This window comes from Saccopteryx bilineata, chromosome 8, assembly GCF_036850765.1.
Source record: "Saccopteryx bilineata isolate mSacBil1 chromosome 8, mSacBil1_pri_phased_curated, whole genome shotgun sequence".
NCBI classification, from domain to species: Eukaryota; Metazoa; Chordata; class Mammalia; order Chiroptera; family Emballonuridae; genus Saccopteryx; species Saccopteryx bilineata.
The window spans coordinates 37,494,494-37,516,501 of record NC_089497.1 but is presented as its reverse complement, the minus strand read 5'-3'; the positions used below and the strand labels follow the sequence as shown (position 1 = coordinate 37,516,501).

At 37.6% G+C, this 22,008-nt stretch overlaps 1 protein-coding gene across 1 annotated transcript in view; it reads left to right on the top strand.

The window, feature by feature from the left end:
• Positions 1–1,530, top strand: part of CIP2A (cellular inhibitor of PP2A) — a 40,693-nt gene extending 39,163 nt beyond the window's left edge. Inside the window, exon 21 of the mRNA XM_066240942.1 lies at positions 1,249–1,530. Coding sequence (XP_066097039.1) covers positions 1,249–1,419 — 171 coding nt within the window. The 3' untranslated portion in view covers positions 1,420–1,530. The remainder of the gene's footprint in view (positions 1–1,248) is intronic.
• Positions 1,531–22,008: the final 20,478 nt, after the last annotated feature.

Genomic DNA, 22,008 nt, shown 5'->3' with positions numbered 1-22,008 from the left:
GTTGTTATGAAGAGTCTCTCACAATGTAAAAACCTGTATTTCCTAAAATAATTGAACATTTATTAAATATATACTGTTTACCAGAACTTAACTGCTGTTAAGTGGTTAAGGAATACAGAAAAGAGTTCCCAGTTCTTTATGTCATGTGCAGGTGGCTTTGTATGGGTATGTAGCCTCCTCTCTGGTTGTAGAGATGGTAATAAAAATAGTAGTTTTCATTTGTTTAGAACTTTATAATGTGCAAAGGACTTTTTCTTTTTTTTGTATTTTTCTGAAGTTGGAAACAGGGAGGCAGTCAGACGGACTCCTGCATGCGCCCGACTGGGATCCACCCAGCACACCCACCAGGGGGCGATGCTTTGCCCATCTGGGGCATTGCTCTGTTGCAACCAGAGCCATTCTAGCACCTGAGGCAGAGGCCATAGAGCCGCCCCCAGTGCCTGGGCCATCTTTGCTCCAATGGAGCCTTGGCTGTAGGAGGGGAAGAGAGAGAGAGGAAGGAGAAGGGGAGGGGTGGAGAAGCAGATGGGCACTTCTCCTGTGTACCCTGGCCGGGAATCGAACCCGGGACTCCTGCACGCCAGGCCGACGCTCTACCACTGAGCCAACCAGCCAGGTCCTGTGCAAAGGACTTTTTGAAACATTCTCCTCACTTTGACAAATACATTAATATATATAAGTTAATTATTTTCATTCTACAAATGAGACTGAGTGTTGGGTTAAGTTATTGGCTCAAGGGCATTCACATAGCTAAGGGGAAAGGTAGACTCACATAGTCCGCATCTGAATCCATTGCTCTTTCTCCATTACCCCGGTTGCTTGGCGTGGTACTCTGGATAGTGCTTCCTAGTCCATCTGCCGTCAGGAAGATGGGAACACTGAACAACTACAGAGCATAAGTGACAGAGAGGCATAAAGCTGCATAACCCATTTACAGATTTCCTGCTTCTGCTTTAATGTGCTTATTTTAATAGTAATTCTAAGTAGTAATTAGAATTTAGAGTTAGCAGGATTTCAGTTGCTAACATTGACAAAGACAAATCAAATACATCTTCCCAATTTATTTTGTATTGTTTAATGATTACTTACCTTGAACTGTATAATTTAATTAACTAAAATACACATATTTATCATGTGTCACTTGAAATGGTTATCTTACAAATGAAAAGTAAGGACGTCCTGACATATGTGTGAAGAGAAAACTGACAGGTTGTTTGTTTTCCTCTCCCTCTCCCTCCCCGGTCCCAGGCTTCCTCCCTGGAGGTTCAGAAGTCCCAGTTAGAAGGGCGTTTGGAAGAGAAAGAGTCTCAAGTGAAACTTCAGCAAGAGGAGCTGAACAAGCACTCTCATATGATAGCGATGATCCACAGTCTCAGTGGTGGGAAAATCAATCCGGAAACTGTGAATCTCAGCATATAGACATTATGTATTCATGGACTGGGGAAGGCGGGCGGGGAAGGTGATGTCTGACTCCAAAAGAAGAGCAAATTATTATCTGATTTTTAATTTAGTAAAGAACCTATCTGATAACATGGTTTTATTTCTTAAAGTTTTACTTCCTATTTTTAACTTTTATTGCTTAAAGTTTTCTTTGGTTCTTATATTAGAATATTAATATTCTAAGGTATTTCTTTCCTCTTCCTTAGTTGCTTCCACTCTCTTACTTAATTTGGTCTCATTTGTGATTATTTAGATTTTAAAATCAAACTTGCTTGATATAACAGTCCTAAATATTAGTAAATTGAAAATGTGATCAGTAAAAGGAGAGAAGGCATGATGTAGCCAGAGAAGTTTTCTTATAAAATAGCACAAAAGGACATATCAATGAATTTAAAATAATTTTATTACTGCATTTAAAGTATAGTAAGATATATGGTATAAGTTCTAAATTTGAAAAAAAAATTCAGTCACTGTAAAAGAAATAACGTTTAAAAACTAGAAAATAGCCAATGTATTAAATCACTGCATTGTGTATCACTTATAAAGCATAATACCTTGTAGAATTATTTATGAGATAGCTTTAGTTTTACTATTTGAAATGTTTTATATTGCCCCACCCAAATCATTTCAGTTATGAATTTATTTTGATTTACATTGGATATCTTGGATCTATCCTTGATACATATTCAGAAATTTATTTGTTGTTAATTCTCATTTTATTTAATGTATTGCCTTTCATTTAAGTAGTTTTGAATTTGACCGTTTATTTTTATTTTTTATTTATTTATTTTTTTGTATTTTTCTGAAGTGAGCAGCAGGGAGGCAGAGAGACAGACTCCTGCATGCACCCGACCGGGATCACCCCTGGCAAGCCCACTAGGGGGTGGTGCTCTGCCCCTGTGGGGCATTGCTCCGTTGAAGCTGGAGCCATTTTAGCGCCTGAGGCGGAGGGTATGGAGCCGTCCTCAGCACCTGGTACAAATTTTGCTTCCATATAGCCTTGGCTGCGGGACGGGAAGAGAGAGAGAGAGAGAGAGAGAGATAGGAAGGAGAGAGGGAAGGGTGGAGAAGCAGATGGGTGCTTCTCCTGTGTGCCCTGGCCGGGAATCGAACCTGGGACTTCCACACACTGGGCCAATACTCTACCTCCGAGCCTACCAGCCAGCATAGGTTAAGTATTGTTCACGTTTCTCTTTAATACAAGGGAATTTTTCAGTATTCTTCATTTGAATCAAATGTTATAAATAGAATTTAAGAAGAGTTTTTATATCAATATTTTGGTTGACTTGATTGCTACACTTTTACAACTATTCATTTTACTTTTTAACTATTTATATCTCCATTTAACTCAAGTGAACTTAGATTTACTTTTCTAACTATAGTTTATCTGAATTTGTTTAGAAATTAAATATATTTTATAAATTACTACTTACATTAAATAATATCAAACTAATAGTTTTATATATCTATGCATTTTGTTCAGTTAACATGAATTTTAAAAAAGGACATTGTGCTGAATAACAGTTAAAATTGCTACTTGTTCTGTGAGAACTGCATTCTATTGCTTTTGTGCAACTGCATGCATTTTCAATTTAATATGAAAAATATTTAAATGGACACATGACTAAAGAACAAAAAACTCTGTAAAGTGAAAAACAAAAAGTGTTGTAAAATAAATATAATGAACCAAAAGCTGTAGGGGTAATCAAACTATCTTTATAGTTGAGACACTCTCGAGGCACTGAGCCTAGCCCAGTGCTGCCCCACAGAGCTTTGGTGATGTTGGCAATGCTCTGCGTCTGCTCTACGTGGCCACAGCCTGTCGCCACATGTGACTGTTGAGCACTTCAGATGTGCCTGGCGTACCTGAAGGAGTGAATTTTTTATTTTATTGAGTTCTAATTAATTTTAATTGCCATCTTAGTACAGAGCTGGTCCGTTATTGCAAGTACTGGGTAGGACAAAAGCAACTTTACAATTATGAGTATGTGAAACACAGAGTTTATTTTTGTATTATTGTTAATTGTCTTATTTTCCATATGAGCAACTATAAACCTTTTCCCCATTCTGTGTGCATTTATTTAAACCACTCAATTTGCCTATTTTAGAAGACCTACATAGACAGAGGGTCCTGTCTTTTTTAGCAGCTTTTGTTAATACAGTTTTAACCTGTTGTATTTTGTTTGTTTGTTTGTTTCAGAGACAGAGAGAGGGATAGATAGTGACAGACAGGAACAGAGAGAGATGAGAAGCATCAATCATTAGTTTTTCATTACAACACCTCATTGATTGCTTTCTCATATGTGCCTTGACCATGGGGCTGCAGCAGACCGAGCAACTCTTTGCTCAAGCCAGCGACCTTGGGTCCAAGCTGGTGAGCTTTTGCTCAAACCAGATGAGCCCGTGCTCAAGCTGGGGACCTCGGGGTCTCGAACCTAGGTCCTTCGCATCCCAGTCCAATGCTCTATTCACTGCACCGCTGCCTGGTCAGGCAACCTGTTATTCTTAATCTCTTTTATCAGTTTTTTAAGGTGAGTACTTATCATCATACTTCTTCACTTTTCCTGTTATTGCTAGTCTTTCTGTCGCTTGTAGCATCTTTCATATTGTTCTGATTGTTTTCCTTTTTTTTTTTTTGTATTTTTCTGAAGCTGGAAACGGGACTCCTGCACGCCAGGCCAACACTCTACTACTGAGCCAACCAGCCAGACTCCCACATGCGCCCAACCGGGATCCACCCAGCATGCCCACCAGGGGGCGATGCTCTGCCCATCTGGGGAGTCGCTCTGTTGCGACCAGAGCCACTCTAGTGCCTGGGGCAGAGGCCAAGGAGCCATCCCCAGCGCCCAGGCCATCTTTGCTCCAATGGAGCCTTGGCTGCGAGAGGAGAAGAGAGAGACAGAGAGGAAGGAGAGGGGAGGGGTGGAGAAGCAGATGGGCGCCTCTCCTGTGTGCCCTGGCCGGGAATCGAACCCGGGACTCCTGCACGCCAGGCCAACGCTCTACCACTGAGCCAACCGGCTAGGGCCTGATTGTTTTTCTTAACCTAAGTATGCTAGGTATTTTTTCTTTCCTGCTTTTTGGTTCTGTGTGATTCAGATTTAAAAACAAAACAGAAAACCCCAAAGAGAGAGAGAGAGTGTGTGTGTGTGTGTAATTTTTTTTTTATTTTATTTTAAGCAAGTTAGAACCACAGTCATAGAGTTTTACAAATTATTTCTGTGTGTGTATGCCCATTTCCTAATGGAGAAAACAAAACTAAGTAAATGCATCTTTATATTAGAATTGTTTAAATCTCTAAAATTTTGCTGTAAAGAATATATATTCAAGCGTACATTAATACAGTGTTTTGTGTTTTACTACTTTTTCCATTTGAACAGATATAAAATATAGACAATCTTAAAATTTAGCTGATTGTAATTTATACTAAACTCCATTTAATGTCACGGTAACAAAATAATTAAAACTTAATGCTATGTTTTGGGGGGAAATTGCCATATTAATGCATTTTTAGTTTTATTTACTTCTATGTTGAAAAAACTAGTTATTTATGTTAAGGATATAAGATTCTGACTTGAGTTAGCACTGTTAGTTAAGTGAAAATATTATATAGGAATTTTAACTTTTACCTGAGGCTCATTTACAGCGACTTATATTTCAGGTATATTCACTAAAACTCATAACCTTGCCTGACCAGGCGGTGGCGCAGTGGATAGAGTGTCGGACTGGGACACGGAGGACCCAGGTTCAAGACCTTGAGGTCGCCAGCTTGAGCGCGGGCTCATCTGGTTTGAGCAAGGCTCACCAGCTTGAGCCCAAGGTCGCTGGCTTGAGCAAGGGGTTACTCAGTCTGCTGAAGCCCCCCCAGTCAAAGCCCATATGAGAAAGCAATCAATGGACAACTAAGGAACCACAACAAAGAATTGATGCTTCTCATCTCTCTCCCTTCCTGTCTGTCTGTCCCTATCTATTCCTCTCTCTGTCTCTGCCACAACAAAAAAAAACTATCCTTATTTTGATTCTTTTTCTTTTTTTAAATAGTTATTCATTTTATTTACAGCTTTGTTTTTGACTTATCTACTGTTGGACCAAACACATATCCTGTTTGTAACTTAATTCCTTTTTTAGAAGTCAGCAGTTGGGCGCTGGGGATGGCTCCTTGGCCTCTGCCCCAGGCGCTAGAGTGGCTCTGGTCGCGGCAGAGTGACGCCCCGGAGGGGCAGAGCATCGCCCCCTGGTGGGCAGAGCGTGCCCCTGGTGGGCGTGACGGGTGGATCCCAGTTGGGCACATGCGGGAGTCTGTCTGACTGTCTCTCCCCGTTTCCAGCTTCAAAAAAAAAAAAAAAAAAGAAGTCAGTCATTTTCTATAAAGGGCCAGGTGGTAAATAATTTAGGCTTTGTGCAACATATAGTTTCTCTCACACAGCTGCTTAGCACTGCCATTGTAGTAGGAAGGCAGTCGGAGACGATACCTACATAAATGGGTACGGCTGTCCAGTATAGCTTTCCAAAGAAACTTTATTAAAAAAACTGCTGGAGCTTGACTTTTTGATGTTATATCTTACTGATTAATTGATTATCACTAAGAACTGTGTTTCTCTACCTTTGGTGTTTTTGTCTTGAGGTCTGTTTTATTTGATATTAATATAGCCTTTTAATGCATTCTGTTGGCCTGGTAAATCTTCTGCCATCAATTTACTTTTAACCTGTATCTTTCTATGTAAATTGCATAAACTTGTAGACAGTATATAATTGGCTATTGCTTTTTTAATCTACAGTATTTTGACAAATAAGTCCTTTACTTCCGTAGTCCACTTGGAGTTAATATTGTACTACTTAATTAACATAAAGTATAGAAACCTTGCAATTATGTCAGCCCATTTATCTTCTCCATCCTTTATTCTATAATTGATACATAAATCTATAAACATTACTAACCCCCAAAGCAATGTTACAATTTTTGCTTTAAACAGGTATATTGAAATACGTAGGTTTACAACATCATGATATAGTTATCTGTTTGTATGCAATAATACACAGAAAGTAGTGTCTTCATGTAACATTACTATTTTTACCTTGAGAAGTAATAAGTGATTTATGGGGAGATACTGCAAATAGCTTGTTTCCGCTTGCACCCCCTAGTTTTAGCATCTGTTGATAATTCTTGCTTTGAATCAGTTATTACTCGAATGGTCACCAAATGGTTAAGAGAGAGACAGGAAGGGAGAGTGAAGGTGAGAAGCATCAACTACTAGTGGCTTTCACCTTAGTTGTTCATTGATTGCTTCCAAGAGAGGAGAGAGAGTGAGAAGCATCAACTCATGGTTGTGGCACTTTATACATTAAGTTTCTCATACGTGCCTTGACCCAGGGCTGTGCTAGGGTCTCCTTGCTTAAGCCAGTGACATTGGACTTTTCATGCCAGTGACCTTTGGGCTCAAGCTGGAAAACTTTGGGATCATGAGGATGATCCCCTGCTCAAGCCAGAGACCCCATGCTGTTGAGCTCGCACTCAGAGCCACCACCAGTCAGGCATTCTTTTACTTTTTAATGGGAGAAAATTGAACATATTAGTAATATTATGATATACTATGAATAGCGATCTAAATTGCATCATTTATTATGTTATTCACAAAGTTAAAATATAGTACTTACAGTTTTATAATTAATGGAGTATGTACTTCTTATGCATATATTTTCACAAGCCAAAATTTGAGATTTACTTTCTGCAGTTTAAGAAAATAAGTAAGCCCCTGGCTGGTTGACTCAGTGGATAGAGCGTCAGTCCAGTATATGGACATCCCAGGTTTGCTTTGTGGTCAGGGCACACAAGAGTGTGACCATCTGCTTCTCTCTTCCCCCCTCTTTCTCCCCTTTTCTCTCTTTCCTTCTCTTTCCCCCTTCTCTTTCTTCACCCTTCCCACAGCCAGTGGCTTGATTGGTTCAGGCATTGACCCCAGGCACTGAGGATAGCTAGGTCAGTCCAAGAGAGCCAGCCTCACGCACTAAAAATAGCCCGGTGAGCATTGGCCCAAGACGGGTTGCCGGGTGCATCTCTGTCAGGGGAGGGGTGGTAGACTCACTATCTCCCCTCCTCTCATTTAAAAAAAGAAAAAGGAAAATAAGTAATAGGTATGTTAAACTCATTGAAAAAATTTTCAAGCCACAGGGGCATTTAGATATTACTTTTCTTTCCAAACCCCCTAATATGAGAATTGTTCATTTAGATCATAAATTATTTTTAGTCACTTGCCTTGGTTCTCTCAGTGATCAATAAATATTAAATGCCTACTATGCCCTGGCTGGTTGGCTAAGTAGGTAGAGCATCAGTCTGGCAGGTGGATGTCCCAGGTTTGATCCCTGGTAAGGGCAACACATGAGAAGCAATCATCTGTTTCTATTCCTTTTATTCCTTTTCCTCTCTTTTGCCTCTCTTCCCCTCTCACAGCCAGTGGCTCAGTTGGTTTGAATGTCAGCCCAAGGTGCTGAAGATAGCTCAGTTTATTCAAGCATCGGCCCCAGATGGGGGTTGCCAGGTATATCCTGGTCAGAGTACATGTGGGAGTCTGTCTCTCTATCTCCCCTCTCACTGAATAAATAAATGTCTACCCATAATGATAAATAAATCTTTTGAACTAAGAAACTAATTTCATTTTTTCAGCATTCACTGAGCTTATATTCAAGATACTTTTTTAAAAATATAAGTTACCCTTTAAAACATGATTTATTTAATTTTTATAATGTAGGTAATGATCCTGATGAGTATTTGAAAATGTATGCCTCTGTATTCATAGATTGAAATATAAATAGAAGAAAAAAATCATGGGTTCTTTTGAATCTGCAAATTACCTTGAAATCTCATGCAGTCCTACTTTGTTCCGCATTTTATAGCTGATTTACTTTCTTCCTGTCATTCAAAGACTATAAGGCTTGTTTTGTTTATGCTTGTGTTCATCTAAACATTTCAAAATACCCTAGAGAAAACTTAATTATCATCATAAATGAGGTGCCATAATTCTCAGAAGCCAGTTTTTTTGCACAATGCAGCCCTTCCTAAAGGTCATTAAATGTGAGAAGTATCTTTCCTCCCAACTAAATGTAGTACTTTTTTAGTACATTTAGGTCCCAGTGTTTGTATGCTGTTGGTATCTCAAAAAAAAGTTAGCTAATTCTAGGGTATGTAGGAAAGGGCTTTTTATGTAAGGTCCAGCAGTGCTGCATAAGAGAGTGACATTTTCAAAGTCAATAGAGTAGGTTGGGTTACAGTTTCATTATGTTATTAAAAACTAATTTTCCACTAAGTAGCTGAGCATTTGGCCAGGATTTAATAGTGAACATGATTCTGCCTCTAGTACATTATCTACACTGTTACTCCAAGAGTTGTTATTTCATCTCACTCATCTCAGAGCCAGAAGATACAGTGTATTGGAGTAGCCTTATTTTTTCCTTAAACTTCAAATAAAAAGGCTTATGATTAGCCTTAGGACAAGACAACAGTTATTTAGCCAGGGTTTTTATATACCCACAAATAAAGACTGCTATTGACTACTACCAACTAATCTGTATAAAACCCACAGTTAATTAGAGCGTGTTAACACTGAAAGGACCTTAAAGAGCAGTGACCCAGTCGAAAAGCTATTTAAACTTTATATCGCATTTTCAGAAAAGAGGCCCCATGATTCAAGTGAAGGTGGGTATGTGATTAAAAATAAACGTGTTTCACTTCTGGGAATTTATCTTAGGGAAATACAGTTGTGTACTAAGAAATAGGTACAGTATTATTCATTACAACACTTTGGTGCAAAATTAGGAACAATTCGTATTATACAGTATGAGGAAATTGGTTAATCGGAGTATAGTCATTTAATAGAAAAACATGCAGCCTGTTTGAAAAAATTGAAATATGTACATGGAAAGATTCCTGGCGTGTTAAGTGGGAAAAGCAGGAAACCAAACTATTTGTAAACAATAATTCATATATCTGCACCATTTTAAGATACATAGGTGTGTATAAATATCTTTGTGTACCAAAAAAATAAATGGTAACTGTGTCAACATAAGAAATTTCCAAACCTATAGAGAATTTTTATATGAATTTATTTGATCCCAAATGAGAATTACTGGGAAGCTAGATCTCAGATGCTTCAGAGAATGACAGTTTTGTAGTTTCTTTCATGCATTTGAAGTTAAGGAGGAAACATAAGGAAGATTCCATTTGAAAGTGGGAGAAAGCTAGACTGGAATTGCATTACAGGATGGTTGAGATTATGTGCCCTCTTGAGGGTGGTTACACTTCTCAGGGGTATGAAAAAGGCATTTCAAAAGTGTGTTAACCTAGGTGCACAAAAACAGCTTACTTAAGGCAGAGATAAACCTTTAGAGTTCTATGCCTGGGACATGACTGCCCACCATGTTAAGAATTTATAATTAGATCACCCTATGAGGTTACTATAGGTAGAACCCCAGTTTTATCTGTGCCAGAGAAGTGAAATTGTTTGATTTTGTTTATTTGCATCCCAAATTTTTAAAATAAATGTTAATTTAACTTTTTTAAATTGTGTTTTAAAACATGCGTTTTATAACCACATCTAACTTAAATTTCTGGCTCTACCTTAATTATCTGCAAAATGAAGATACATACTTTATATATAGTATTGTTGTATTTTTTAAAGATACAAATAAAGCTTTTTTCTTTTAGTAGTTTCTCAGTGTGTCTCTTTCTTTTGGAAGGGGAATGGAATAGAAACCTTTATTCCTTTGTGTGTTTTCTTCTCAACAATCCTGAGGCCAGTTATAGGAAGTAAAATTACTGGTAAAGATTCTGCACTTTCAAGAGCATTATAATGTGATGAGGTTAATAGTGGGAGTTAAATCTTCAAATATTCAAAGTGTTCTTGTCTACATACACTGTAAGAACTTGATTGACTAAAAGCTAGTCTAGGTTGCTCTTCTACTTAGTTTATTTCTCTTAAGTAGCTGTTCTAAGCAATGTTAGGTAAACATTTCTCTTTGAAAGAAACATTTTCATACTTTAAATCAGCCTTCTCTTGGATGTCATAACCTTTCCCAACTGATGAGTATACCTACAAAATTCATTACAAAGTTGTACATATTATTTTTTTAATTTTCTGGAAGAGATTATGAGAAAAAGACATAGTTGAGAAAAGTTTATTTTTAATAACAATATGTCAAAGACTTTGATCCTGTTATATACCTAGCTCTTTCAGCAGATATATGGCCTCTAACAGCAAACTTTAAAAAATACTTGGCTATTTAAGCCACATATGTGTCATAGCCTTACTGATTTTCCACTTTATATAAATTAAGAGTTTCTATTTGCTGTTAATATTTTTATTTAAAAATTGTCATTTTCCAATTAGCTTCTTTTTTTAAAGTCCAAAAATGTTTAGGGCTAAGTATTTCACAATAAAAACTTACACATTATCTTTATAGAGATACAAAAATATAAGCCCTTAGTTACAGTATCAAGGAAGGGTAACAATATTGGAAATTTATGTAGCATCGAGAGGAGATATGCTGACAGATGTTCGAGGCTGGCTTTATAAAAACGCTTTTAAGAATAAGCAAGGTCACCCTGACCCATTTAGTCTGAGTGGCATTTCATGCAAATACCCTTGAGATTAGACTAATTGAAGCCATGACTCAGATTGCTGTTTTTAAGCTACTGATCTGAATAAGAGACTCGAGTATTGATGTCATGGATTTATTCAAGTAGTAAAATGTCATATTTACTATGGTGCGTGGGTGGGAATTTAACTTCTGATCATTCTGCTAATATTTCCAGGAGCTGTGATTCTTTGTAAGGTTAGTTCAGTGATGATTACGTGTTAGATGTATTTATGTCTCTTTTGATCTGTCCTATTCTGTGGGCAATAGCATCACCTTAATTTTAACAACTGTGAGTGATATCCTTTGGGAAAGGGATCAGAGGTAAGGAATAGATTATATAAACTCATGGTGCAAAATTCAGAATTTAAGAGCATGGACTTCCACTTCCCGCTTTGACAGGAGCTTAACGTTATCTCTCCCACCCTCACAACAAGAAAAAGGCTAACCACAAAATCAATGGCTCTTAGCTCCATCAGAGAGCAGAGTCATGGGATTATTCACCACCTTGAAAAGCTAGAAGCATTAATACAGAGAATAAAGATCAACTTTGAAGCGCAGTTGTGGTGGGAACACAAGTGGTAACTTGGATGAGTTACTAGAGGCTAATTTACTGTATGCACTAGTTTGAGAATTATAAACTGTGTTTTCACACTTTCCTGGGATGTACTTTTGGGATCATCACCAACTGTTCATAGTAAATAAAGATTAAATTCTCATGTTTGGCCCAGGGTAGAGGGAAAGTATCCCTTTTGAAATAAACCCAGGACATTCACCGTAACACGGAAAAACAACTCTGGAGATCATTATCTCATGAACCTAGCTATAAAAATCTTCAATAAAATTATCAAATTAAATCCAGCAATATGAAAATTACAAATTACACCTAAGTGTGATGTAGTAAGCTGTTATGTCCATACAATGGGATATTATTCAGCAATGAAAAGAAGTGGACTCAAGCCATGAAAAGATACAGAGGAAACAAATGTATATTGCTAACTGGAAGAAGCCAGTCTGAGAAGCTTACAGACTGTATGATTCCATTTATGTGACATTCTTGAAGTCAAAACTAACAACAGTAAAAACTGGTTTCCGAATGATTGGGAGGGCGTTGCAAGGAGCGCAGGTAAATAGGTGGAGCCTCGGGGATTTTTAGGGCAGTGAAACTTGTATGATATTGTAATGGTGGGTGCATGACATTCACTTGTCAAAATCCATGGAGTGCAAAGAAAGAACCTTAATGTAAACTGTTGACTTTGGTTAATATATTAATATTGTACATTAATTGTAATAAATATACTACACAAATGCAAGGTGTAAATGACAGAGGTGCCAGGGGTAGGGTGGGTGTATGGAACACTAGCTGCTTATTTATTCTCTAAATCTAGAACAATAGTCAAAAATGGTCTATTTTTTTAATTATAGAGAATAAAAAAGTACGTGGTGATAGTTACTCCCTTTTATCCATCTCTGTTAGCCATCTAGTTCCCCTCCACAGATTCGTTGACTTGTTACCAGTCTCTGTAGCCATGAAGAGATGTGCATTACAAAGATGTGTGCACGTATATATGTTCTTCGTGGGTTATAGAAATGGGGCCTTTCTATACATATCGTTCTGTCCTTTTCCTTTCCCACCATACACTATCTAGGAAAATATTCTAGGGTATCAGTACACATAGAGTGTCTTGATCACTCTTGATAATTTCATCTTTTACTGGTAGATACATCAATTATTCAACTCATTAATGAACACTTTTTCATCTTTCACTATAATGAAAACTGCAATTATCCTTTTACAGGTGTTATTTGAAGTAGAATTACTTGATCCAAATGTATGTACATTTTAAATATCTCACCAGCAATGTTTGTCTCCCCACTCCTCATCATTTTATTGTAATCAAACTTAACCATTATGGTATTAAACATTTTATGACTGCCGTATGTGTAGAGATTACTTTTTTTTCCTGTGACTATGTAATAATTTTTCAGTTTTTCTTTTGGACTGTCCATGTTATTTAGTAGGACATACTTCAACTACCTATGAAAAAAGTTGCAAATATTATTCCCACTTTGTTGACTGACTTTTGAGTTTGTTTATGGTATATTTTCTCTATACATTATTTTTTTGTTTTAAATTTATTTTTCATGCCTGACCTGTGGTGGCGCAGTGGGTAAATGCGTCGACCTGGAACGCTGAGGTCACCGGTTCGAAACCTCAGGCTTGCCTGGTCAAGGCACATACGGGAGTTGATGCTTCCTGCTCCTCCCTCTGTTCTTTCTATCTCTTTCTCTCTCTGTGTCTCCTCTCTCTAAAGAAATGAATAAATAAAATGTAAAAAATAAAAATAAAAAATAAATAAATTGTAATATGCTCATGATTTATAAAACATAATTAAAATTTATTTTTCATAATGTTTTTGTAGCTTTATGTTTTAATTTATTGAACTGCTCTCATTTTTTTGAGAATTTTCTGAAATATACTTGTTTATTTTTTCCATCATATTTTAGAATCATCTTGTCTAGTTTTCAAAAAATGGTTGACACTTTTGCTTGTATGTTAGATTTATAGATTACTTTAGAGATAACTGACATCTCTACAATGTTAAATCATCTTGCCTAATACATGATGTGCCTTTCCCGGTGTCAAAACTTTTACAACCTTTGATAATAGTTGTATATAGTTTTTGTATATTGTTAACTTTTAAGTCTTCTTTGTCTTTTTATCCATTATATTTTTTATTAAAAATTTGCATACATGGAAGCTATTGATTTCTCTAAGCAGTTTTAAATTTTGTACCCAAAGCATTACTGAATTTACCTTAAGGACTAAAAGAGAAGCACCTAAAAACTACTATAAATAATAATAACATTATTATTATTTAATATTATTATTTAATATTAAATAATAATAATAATAAACAACTATCTGTAAGCAAGAAAAATTTTACATCTTCATTTCCAAGGTTTTTTTTTATTCCTTATTTTTTTATTGATTTAAATTTATTGCATTTACATAGTTTCAAGTGTCCCACCGAATACATCCTCCCGCACCCCCGAATTCCCCTAAACATCCTTCTTGCCCCCTTCCCCAAAGCCCTCCCCGCTTTCCTCCAGGATTTGCTCTTCTGCTCTCTATAATGCTGTTATGTATATATAATTTCACCAAGCTCTTTCCCTTCTCTGATCTCATCTTCTCATCCCCTTTCCCTCTGTCTGCTTGCCCACTGGTCCCTTTGATCCCTCCTCTGCCTCTATTCTGTTCCTCAGTTCACATTGTTCATTGGATTCCTCATATGAGTGAAGTCATATAATATTTGTATTTCTTGTCTGGCTTATGTCACTTAACATAATAGTTTCCAGGTCCATCCCTGTTGTTACAAAAGGTATTTTCTTCTTTTTCATGGCCCCATAGTACTCCATGTGTATATGTAGTACAACTTTTTAATCCACTCGTCCACTGAAGGACACTTGGGCTGTATCCAGATCTTCATTATTGTAAACAATGCTGCCATAAACATGGGGATGCATTTCTTCTTTTGAACCAGTGATTTGGTGTCCTTGGGATATATTCCTAAAAGTGGGATGGCTGGGTCAAAAGGCAGTTCCATTTTTAATTTTTTGAGGAATCTCCATACCATTTTCCACAGTGGTTGCACCAGTCTGCATTCCCACCAGCAGTGCAGGAGGATTCCCTTTACTCCATATCCTCACCAGCACTTATTATGTTTTGTTTTGTTAATGTGTCATTCTGACTGGTGTGAGATGATATCTCATTGTGGTTTTAATTTGCATTTCTCTAATGATTAGTTATGTTGAACATTTTTTCTTTTGTCTATTGGCCATTTGATGTCCTCTTTGAAGTGTCTATTCATTTCTTTTGCCCATTTTTGATTTGATTATGTTCCTTGATTTCTCTTATCAATGTTTTATAATTTTCTGAGTACAAGTCTTTAACCTCCTTGGAGAAATTTACAGCTAGGTACTTTCTTTGTTGTTGTTGCAGTAGTGAAGGGGATTGTTTTCTTGATTTCTCTTTTGGACAGTTCATTGTTGGTGTATAAAAATGCCACTGGTTTTTGAATATTAATTTTATATCCTGCCACCTTGCTGAATTTATTTATTAGGTCCACTAGTTATTTTACTGAGACTTTAGGATTTTCTATGTACAATATCATATCATCAGCAAATAATGATAGTTTTACTTCTTCTTTTTCAATTTGGATGCATTTCTAAAATCTTAAATCTACATTCCTCTTTACCCTTGTTCTGTTTACAACAGGACTGTTAACACTTCTTAAATCATTGGTTTGGTTGTAATAAATTCTTTGAGGGTTTTTTTTTTAATTTTGTATGGAAAGCTTTTTATTTCTCCTTCTATTTTAAAAGATAGCCTTGATGGATAAAGAAGTCTTGGTTGTAGGAAACTGTTCTGCATTAATTTGAATATCTCTTGCCATTCCCTTCTTGCCTCAAGTGTTTTTGTTGAGAAGTCGGATGTCATCCTTTTGGGGTCTCCTTTGTAGGTGATTGACTGCTTTTCTCTTGCAGCTTTTAGTATTCTTTCTTTATTTCTTAGCTTTGGTTTTTTAATTATGATGTGTCTTCGTTTAGGTTTATTTGGGTTCCTTTTTAATGGGATTCTCTGTGCTTCTTGAACTTGTGTGACTTTTTCCTGCATCAATTCCAGGACATTTTCAGCTATGATTTCTTCAATCAGGTTCTCTATCCATGGTTCTTTCTCTTCTCCTTCAGGAACCCCTATGATGCAGATGTTGTTTCTCTTCCTATTGTAACAGAACTCTCTTCGAGTTTTCTCAGACATTTTGATCCTCTTTTTCTTTTGCTGTTCTGCTTCCGTGCTTTTGCTTATCTTGTCCTCTAAATTGCTGATTCAATCCTCTTTTTCATCCCGCCTGCTTTTCATCCTTGTAGTGTAGTCTTCATTTCTGATATTGTGTTTATCATTTCTGTCTGATCCTTTTTTATGATTTCAATGTCCTTTTTGATGCCAGATATCTCATTGTTTAGGTACTCGTGTTGTCTATCTATGGTCCCTCTAAGATCCTTGAGCATCCTCACAATCATTATTCTAAACTCTGCATCCAGCATTTTAGTTATTTCCATTTCATTCAATTCTTTTTCTGGGAATTCCTCTAGTTGATTCATTTGAATTGCACTTCCCTATCTTCCCATTTTGTCTCAATATAGACTGCTCCTTCAAATATGTTGTTTGTGTAGTTGAGTATAGGGTTGGTGTTGTCTGACTCCAGCTTTCAGTTGTGTAATTTCTAAATCTTCCTGGTATGGCTTCAGCTGTTTGTAATCCGCTGTGGGCTACTTGTCTGTGACAACGTTTTCTGTGCCTTAGCTGGGTCAGGTGTGAGGAGCCTTTCCTTAAGATACCATTCTAACTATGGTTGTTAGGTTGTGAGCTGATGCTCTGTATCTGGCCGCTGGATGTACTGGCCCTGGAACTCACAGGCCGGAAACTGGCGAAGACCAGTGGGAGTCACCATTTTTACTGGCCCTCAGCAACCTTCTTGGAGCTACAGGCGATCCAGAATCATCTTCTCCTCATCCGACACCCGATCCTCCAAGTCGGCCATCTTGGGTGGCTCTCTTCATTTCCAAGTTTTAAATTACATATTTATTTTCTGATTCAGATCATTTTTTAAAAATATTGTAATAAAGGACTTCTTTGTTCATTCCTGGCTCTAATGGAAATATTTCAGCCCTGGCCGGTTGGCTCAGTGGTAGAGCGTTGGCCTGGCATGCAGGAGTCCCGGGTTTGATTCCCGGCCAGGGCACACAGGAGAAGCGCCCATCTGCTTCTCCACCCCTCCCCCTCTCCTTCCTCTCTGTCTCTCTCTTCCCCTCCCGCAGCGAGGCTCCATTAGAGCAAAGATGGCCTGGGCGCTGGGGATGGCTCCTTGGCCTCTGCCCCAGGCGCTAGAGTGGCTCTGGTCGCTACAGGGCGACACCCCAGATGGGCAGAGCATCTCCCCCTGGTGGGCGTGCCGGGTGGATCCCAGTCGGGCGCATGCGGGAGTCTGTCTGTCTCCTCGTTTCCAGCTTTGGAAAAGTAAAAAAAAAAAAAAAAGAAAAAGAAAAATATTTCTAGCATTATGCTAACTTTTGAGTTAAGATACATGTTTTAATGTATTAAACATTTCTATTAAGAATTTTTATCAAGCCTGACCAGGCAGTGGCACAGTGGATAGAGTGTCGGACTGGGATGCAGGGGACCCAGATTTGAGACCCCAAGGTTGCCAGCTTGAGTGCAGGCTCATCTGGTTTGAGCAAAGCTCACCAGCTTGGACCCAAGGTCGCTGGCTCGAGCAAGGGGTTACTTGGTCTGCTGAAGGCCCACAGTCAAGGCACATATGAGAAAGCAATCAATGAACAACTAAGGTGTCGCAACAAAAAACTTGTGATTGATGCTTCTCATTTCTCCGTTCCTGTCTGTCTGTCCCTATCTATCCCTCTCTCTGACTCTTTCTCTGTCTCTGTAATAAAATAAAAAGGAATTTTTTCAAGACTGGAAATGGATTGATTGTATCAAAATGGATATAAATTTTTATCATTTTGGCATCTATGAAAAATAACATGACTTCTTTTTATTCATTAATATATATCAGTCAGTATATGCTAGTTTATACTGCAGTAATCCAGAACCTCAAGTTCTCAGCTTAAAACAACATGGTTTATTTCCTGTTCATGCAGCATGTCATAGAGTATCATGTCTTCCTTGCTGCCAGACTCAGGTTCATACAGCAACCATCTGGAGCATTGGCAGTTGCTGGAGTGGAGGGAAACGGCATGATAAATCAGCTGTTGACTTTTAAACTTTCCACCAGGGAGTGACACATCTTTTGGGCTCTCATTTTATTGACCAGTGCAAGTCACGTGGTCATATGGATCTATAAGAAGGAAGAGAAATCCTATCATGAACCCTGGAAAAGAGCTGAGAAAGTTTAGTCAAGGTATGAAAAAATATATTAATATATTCTTTAATTTTAATAATCCTTATGTTTCTCAAATAAATACAACTTAATCATGGAAAATTTAAATGTGTTAATGGATTCTGTTTGGTACATTTTATTTAAAATTTATTTATTTGTTTTGCAGTGACAAACATAAGATGAGAGGTTTCAGTTTGTATGTGCTCATATATGCATTCTTTGTCAGGGTTTAGTATTTTAGCTTAATAAAGAATTAAGAATGTTCTGTTTACATTTTTATGCTCTTATATAATTTAAAAAGAATAGTTTTATGTTTCTCAAAGGTTAACAACTGACCATCTAGGTGTGGTGCCCTTTTTTGGAGAGGAAGTGGTTAGTGCCATACTGGCTTTCTATATTATTTCTATGTTCATTTGTTCAGATTTTTTTCTTGAGTCTGTTTTTAAAGTAATTTATATTCTCCTTAACAAGAACATTTGTTTTAATTCCAGGTCTTAAATTCCTTTTCTTTCCTCTTTCCTTTCCTTTTTTTCCTTTCCTTTTTTTTCCTTCCCTTCCCTTCCCTTCCCTTCCCTTCCCTTCCCTTCCCTTCCCTTCCTTTCCCTTCCATTTCTTCCCCTCCCTTCCCTTCCCCTGTCTTCCACGCCCCTTTCCTCCCTTCCCTTCCCTTCCTTTCCCTTCCCTTCCCTTCCCTTCCCTTTCTTTTTTCAGCAAGAGACAGAGAGAGAGAGACAGATGAACAGGAAGGGAAAAAGATGAGAAGTATTGGAGCAGGAAGATGGAAGCAGAGTAGGCGGACGCACAGACGCCCAGCTCTCAACACCAAACTGGAATACAAATCAATTTAGGAAAAATCAGCATGAAAAACCAACACTGAACTGCAAGAACAGCTCTCAAAAACCAAGGAGCAAAGAGGAAGCCACAATAAACCTGGTAAGGAGTGCCTGAATCCCCTCTGCTTACAGGAACGGCAGGGGGGGAGGTGAGGCTGAGAGCCCAGAGAGGATTTCACAGAGGAAAAAGAGCAGAAACTACTGCTCACAGCCACTTACCTGGCGACCAGGGAGCAAGGTGGGTTGAAAAGACCAGCTTATCTCCCAAGTGGAAAGGACAAGGAGAGGGACAGACTGTGAGGGGCTAAGGTATGCAAGAAACAAAATAAAAAAGCTGACTCATTCGTGCTGGAGGCGGCCATAGCTGGGTGAGGGACTGAACCTTTCACAAAACAGAGCTGAAGTGCTTCCAGATCAGAGATCTCCGGACATCTATCCAGCTCCAATCAGCACAACAAGACACAGCTGAAAACAAGAAGTGGGGAGGAGGGGCAGTAACTCAGGTCTCCATGGAGATCTGAGATACACCTCCCCCTACTGAAGCTGAGAAAAAACCCTGCCCCCAGTGAGATTAATTGGTGGAAGAGACCTTCAGCATCTCAGATTACACCCACAGCATTCCGGGTTACAGTTTCAAGGAAGCCCCCTGCTGAAATCAGTTAACAAGACTATCACCTGTTAAGAAAACAAACAAATCAAAACTTCAAAGCTGCCCAAATCCGAAAGTGGATTACAAATAATAGCTGATACCAACCAAAGAAGACCTAGAAATAACACAACTGAAAACAGGAGGCAGAAAACACCAAGCCTAGACTCAAGCAACTCTACAAATAAAACACCATTATGAGAAGACAAAGGAGTGCAACCCAAATGAAACCACAAGAGACACCCTTGAGAGATGAGCTGAGTGATATGGAAATAATCAAACTTCCAGATGCGGAGTTCAAAATAATGATTGTAAGGATGCTTAGGGATCTTAGAACAACAATGGAGGGGCAGTTTGAAAACCTAAATAAAGAAATAGCAAGTATAAAAAAGGATATTGAAATATTAAAAAAGAATCAGTCAGAGATGACAAATACAATATCAGAAATGAAGACCACAATGGAAGGAATTAAAAACAGGATGGATACAGCAGAGGATCGAATCAGCGAGTTGGAGGACAACTGGAATGAAGGCATGAAAGCAGAGAAGAAAAGAGAAAAGAGACTCAAAAAGTCAGAGGAAACACTTAGAGAGCTCTGTGACAACATGAAGAGAAATAACATCCACATCATAGGGGTTCCTGAAGAAGAAGAAAAAGAACAAGGGATAGAGACTTTGTTCAATCATATCATAACTGAAAACTTCCCTAAATTAATGCAAGAGAAACTCTTACAAGTCCAAGAAGCACAGAGAACTCCATTAAAGAGAAACCCAAAGAAACCTACACCAACACACATCATAATTAAAATACCAAAGCTAAGCGATAAAGAGAAAATATTAAAAGCTGCAAGAGAAAAAAAAGTTATCACCTACAAAGGAGCCCCCATAAGGATGACATCCAACTTCTCAACAGAAACACTTGAGGCCAGAAGGGAATGGCAAGAAATATTCAAAGTAATGCAGAACAAGAACCTACAACCAAGACTACTTTATCCAGCAAAGCTATCGTTTAAAATCGAAGGAGAAATAAAAAGCTTCCCAGACAAAAAACAACTCAAGGAATTCATTACAACCAAACCAACGCTGCAAGAAATGTTAAGGGGCCTGTTGTAAACAGATCAAAGTTGGAAAAGAATATAGCAAAAAAAGGAATACACCTTTAAAGAAGAAAATGGCAATAAACAACTACATATCAATAATAACCTTAAATGTAAATGGATTAAATGATCCAGTCAAAAGACATAGGGTAGCTGCGTGGATAAGAAAACAGGACCCATACATATGTTGTCTACAAGAGACACACCTTAGAGCAAAAGACACACATAGATTGAAGGTAAAAGGATGGAAAAAAACATTTCATGCAAACGGAAATGAAAAAAAAAGCTGGGGTAGCAATACTTATATCAGACAAATTGGACTTTAAAACAAAGGATATAGTAAGAGATAAAGAAGGCCACTACATAATGATAAAGGGAGTAATCCAACAGGAAGATATAACTATTATAAATATCTATGCACCTAATATAGGAGCACCCAAATATATAAAACAGACTTTGATGGATTTAAAGGGCGAGATCAACAGCAATACTATAATAGTAGGGGATTTCAATACCCCACTAACATCACTAGATAGATCCTCAAGAAAGAAAATTAACAAAGAAAAAGCAGACTTATTGGAAACACTAGATCAACTCGATTTAATAGATATCTTCCGATCCTTTCACCCTAAAGCAGCAGAATATACATTCTTTTCAAGTGCTCATGGTACATTCTCTAGGATAGACCATATGTTAGGGCACAAAAGTGCTCTCAAAAAATTTAAGAAGACTGAAATCATATCAAGCACTTTCTCCGATCACAACGGCATGAAACTAGAAATGAATCACAGAAGAAAAGCTCAAAAATTCTCAAACACATGGAAACTAAATAGTAGGGTGCTAAATAATGAATGGATTAAGAATGAGATCAAAGAAGAAATGAAAAAATTCCTAGAAACGAATGACAATGAGCATACAAGAACTCAAAATTTATGGGACATAGCAAAAGCAGTACTGAGAGGGAAGTTCATAGCACTACAGGCACACTTTCAGAAGCTAGAAAAAGCTCAAATAAACAACTTAACCCTGCATCTAAAAGAATTAGAAAAAGAACAGCAAGTAAAGCCCAAATGTAGTATTAGGAAGGAAATAATAAAGATCAGAGCAGAAATAAATGACATAGAGGCTAAAGAAACAATACAGAGGATCAATGAAACTAGGAGCTGGTTCTTTGAAAAGGTAAACAAGATTGATAAACCTTTAAGTAGACTCACCAAGAAAAAGAGAGAGAGGACTCAAATAAATAAAATTAGAAATGAGAGAGGAGAAATAACAACTGACACAACAGAAATACAAAATATTGTAAGAAAATACTATGAAGAACTGTATGCCACAAAACTAGACAACCTAGATGAAATGGACAAATTCCTTGAAACATACAATCTTCCAAAAATCAATCTGGAA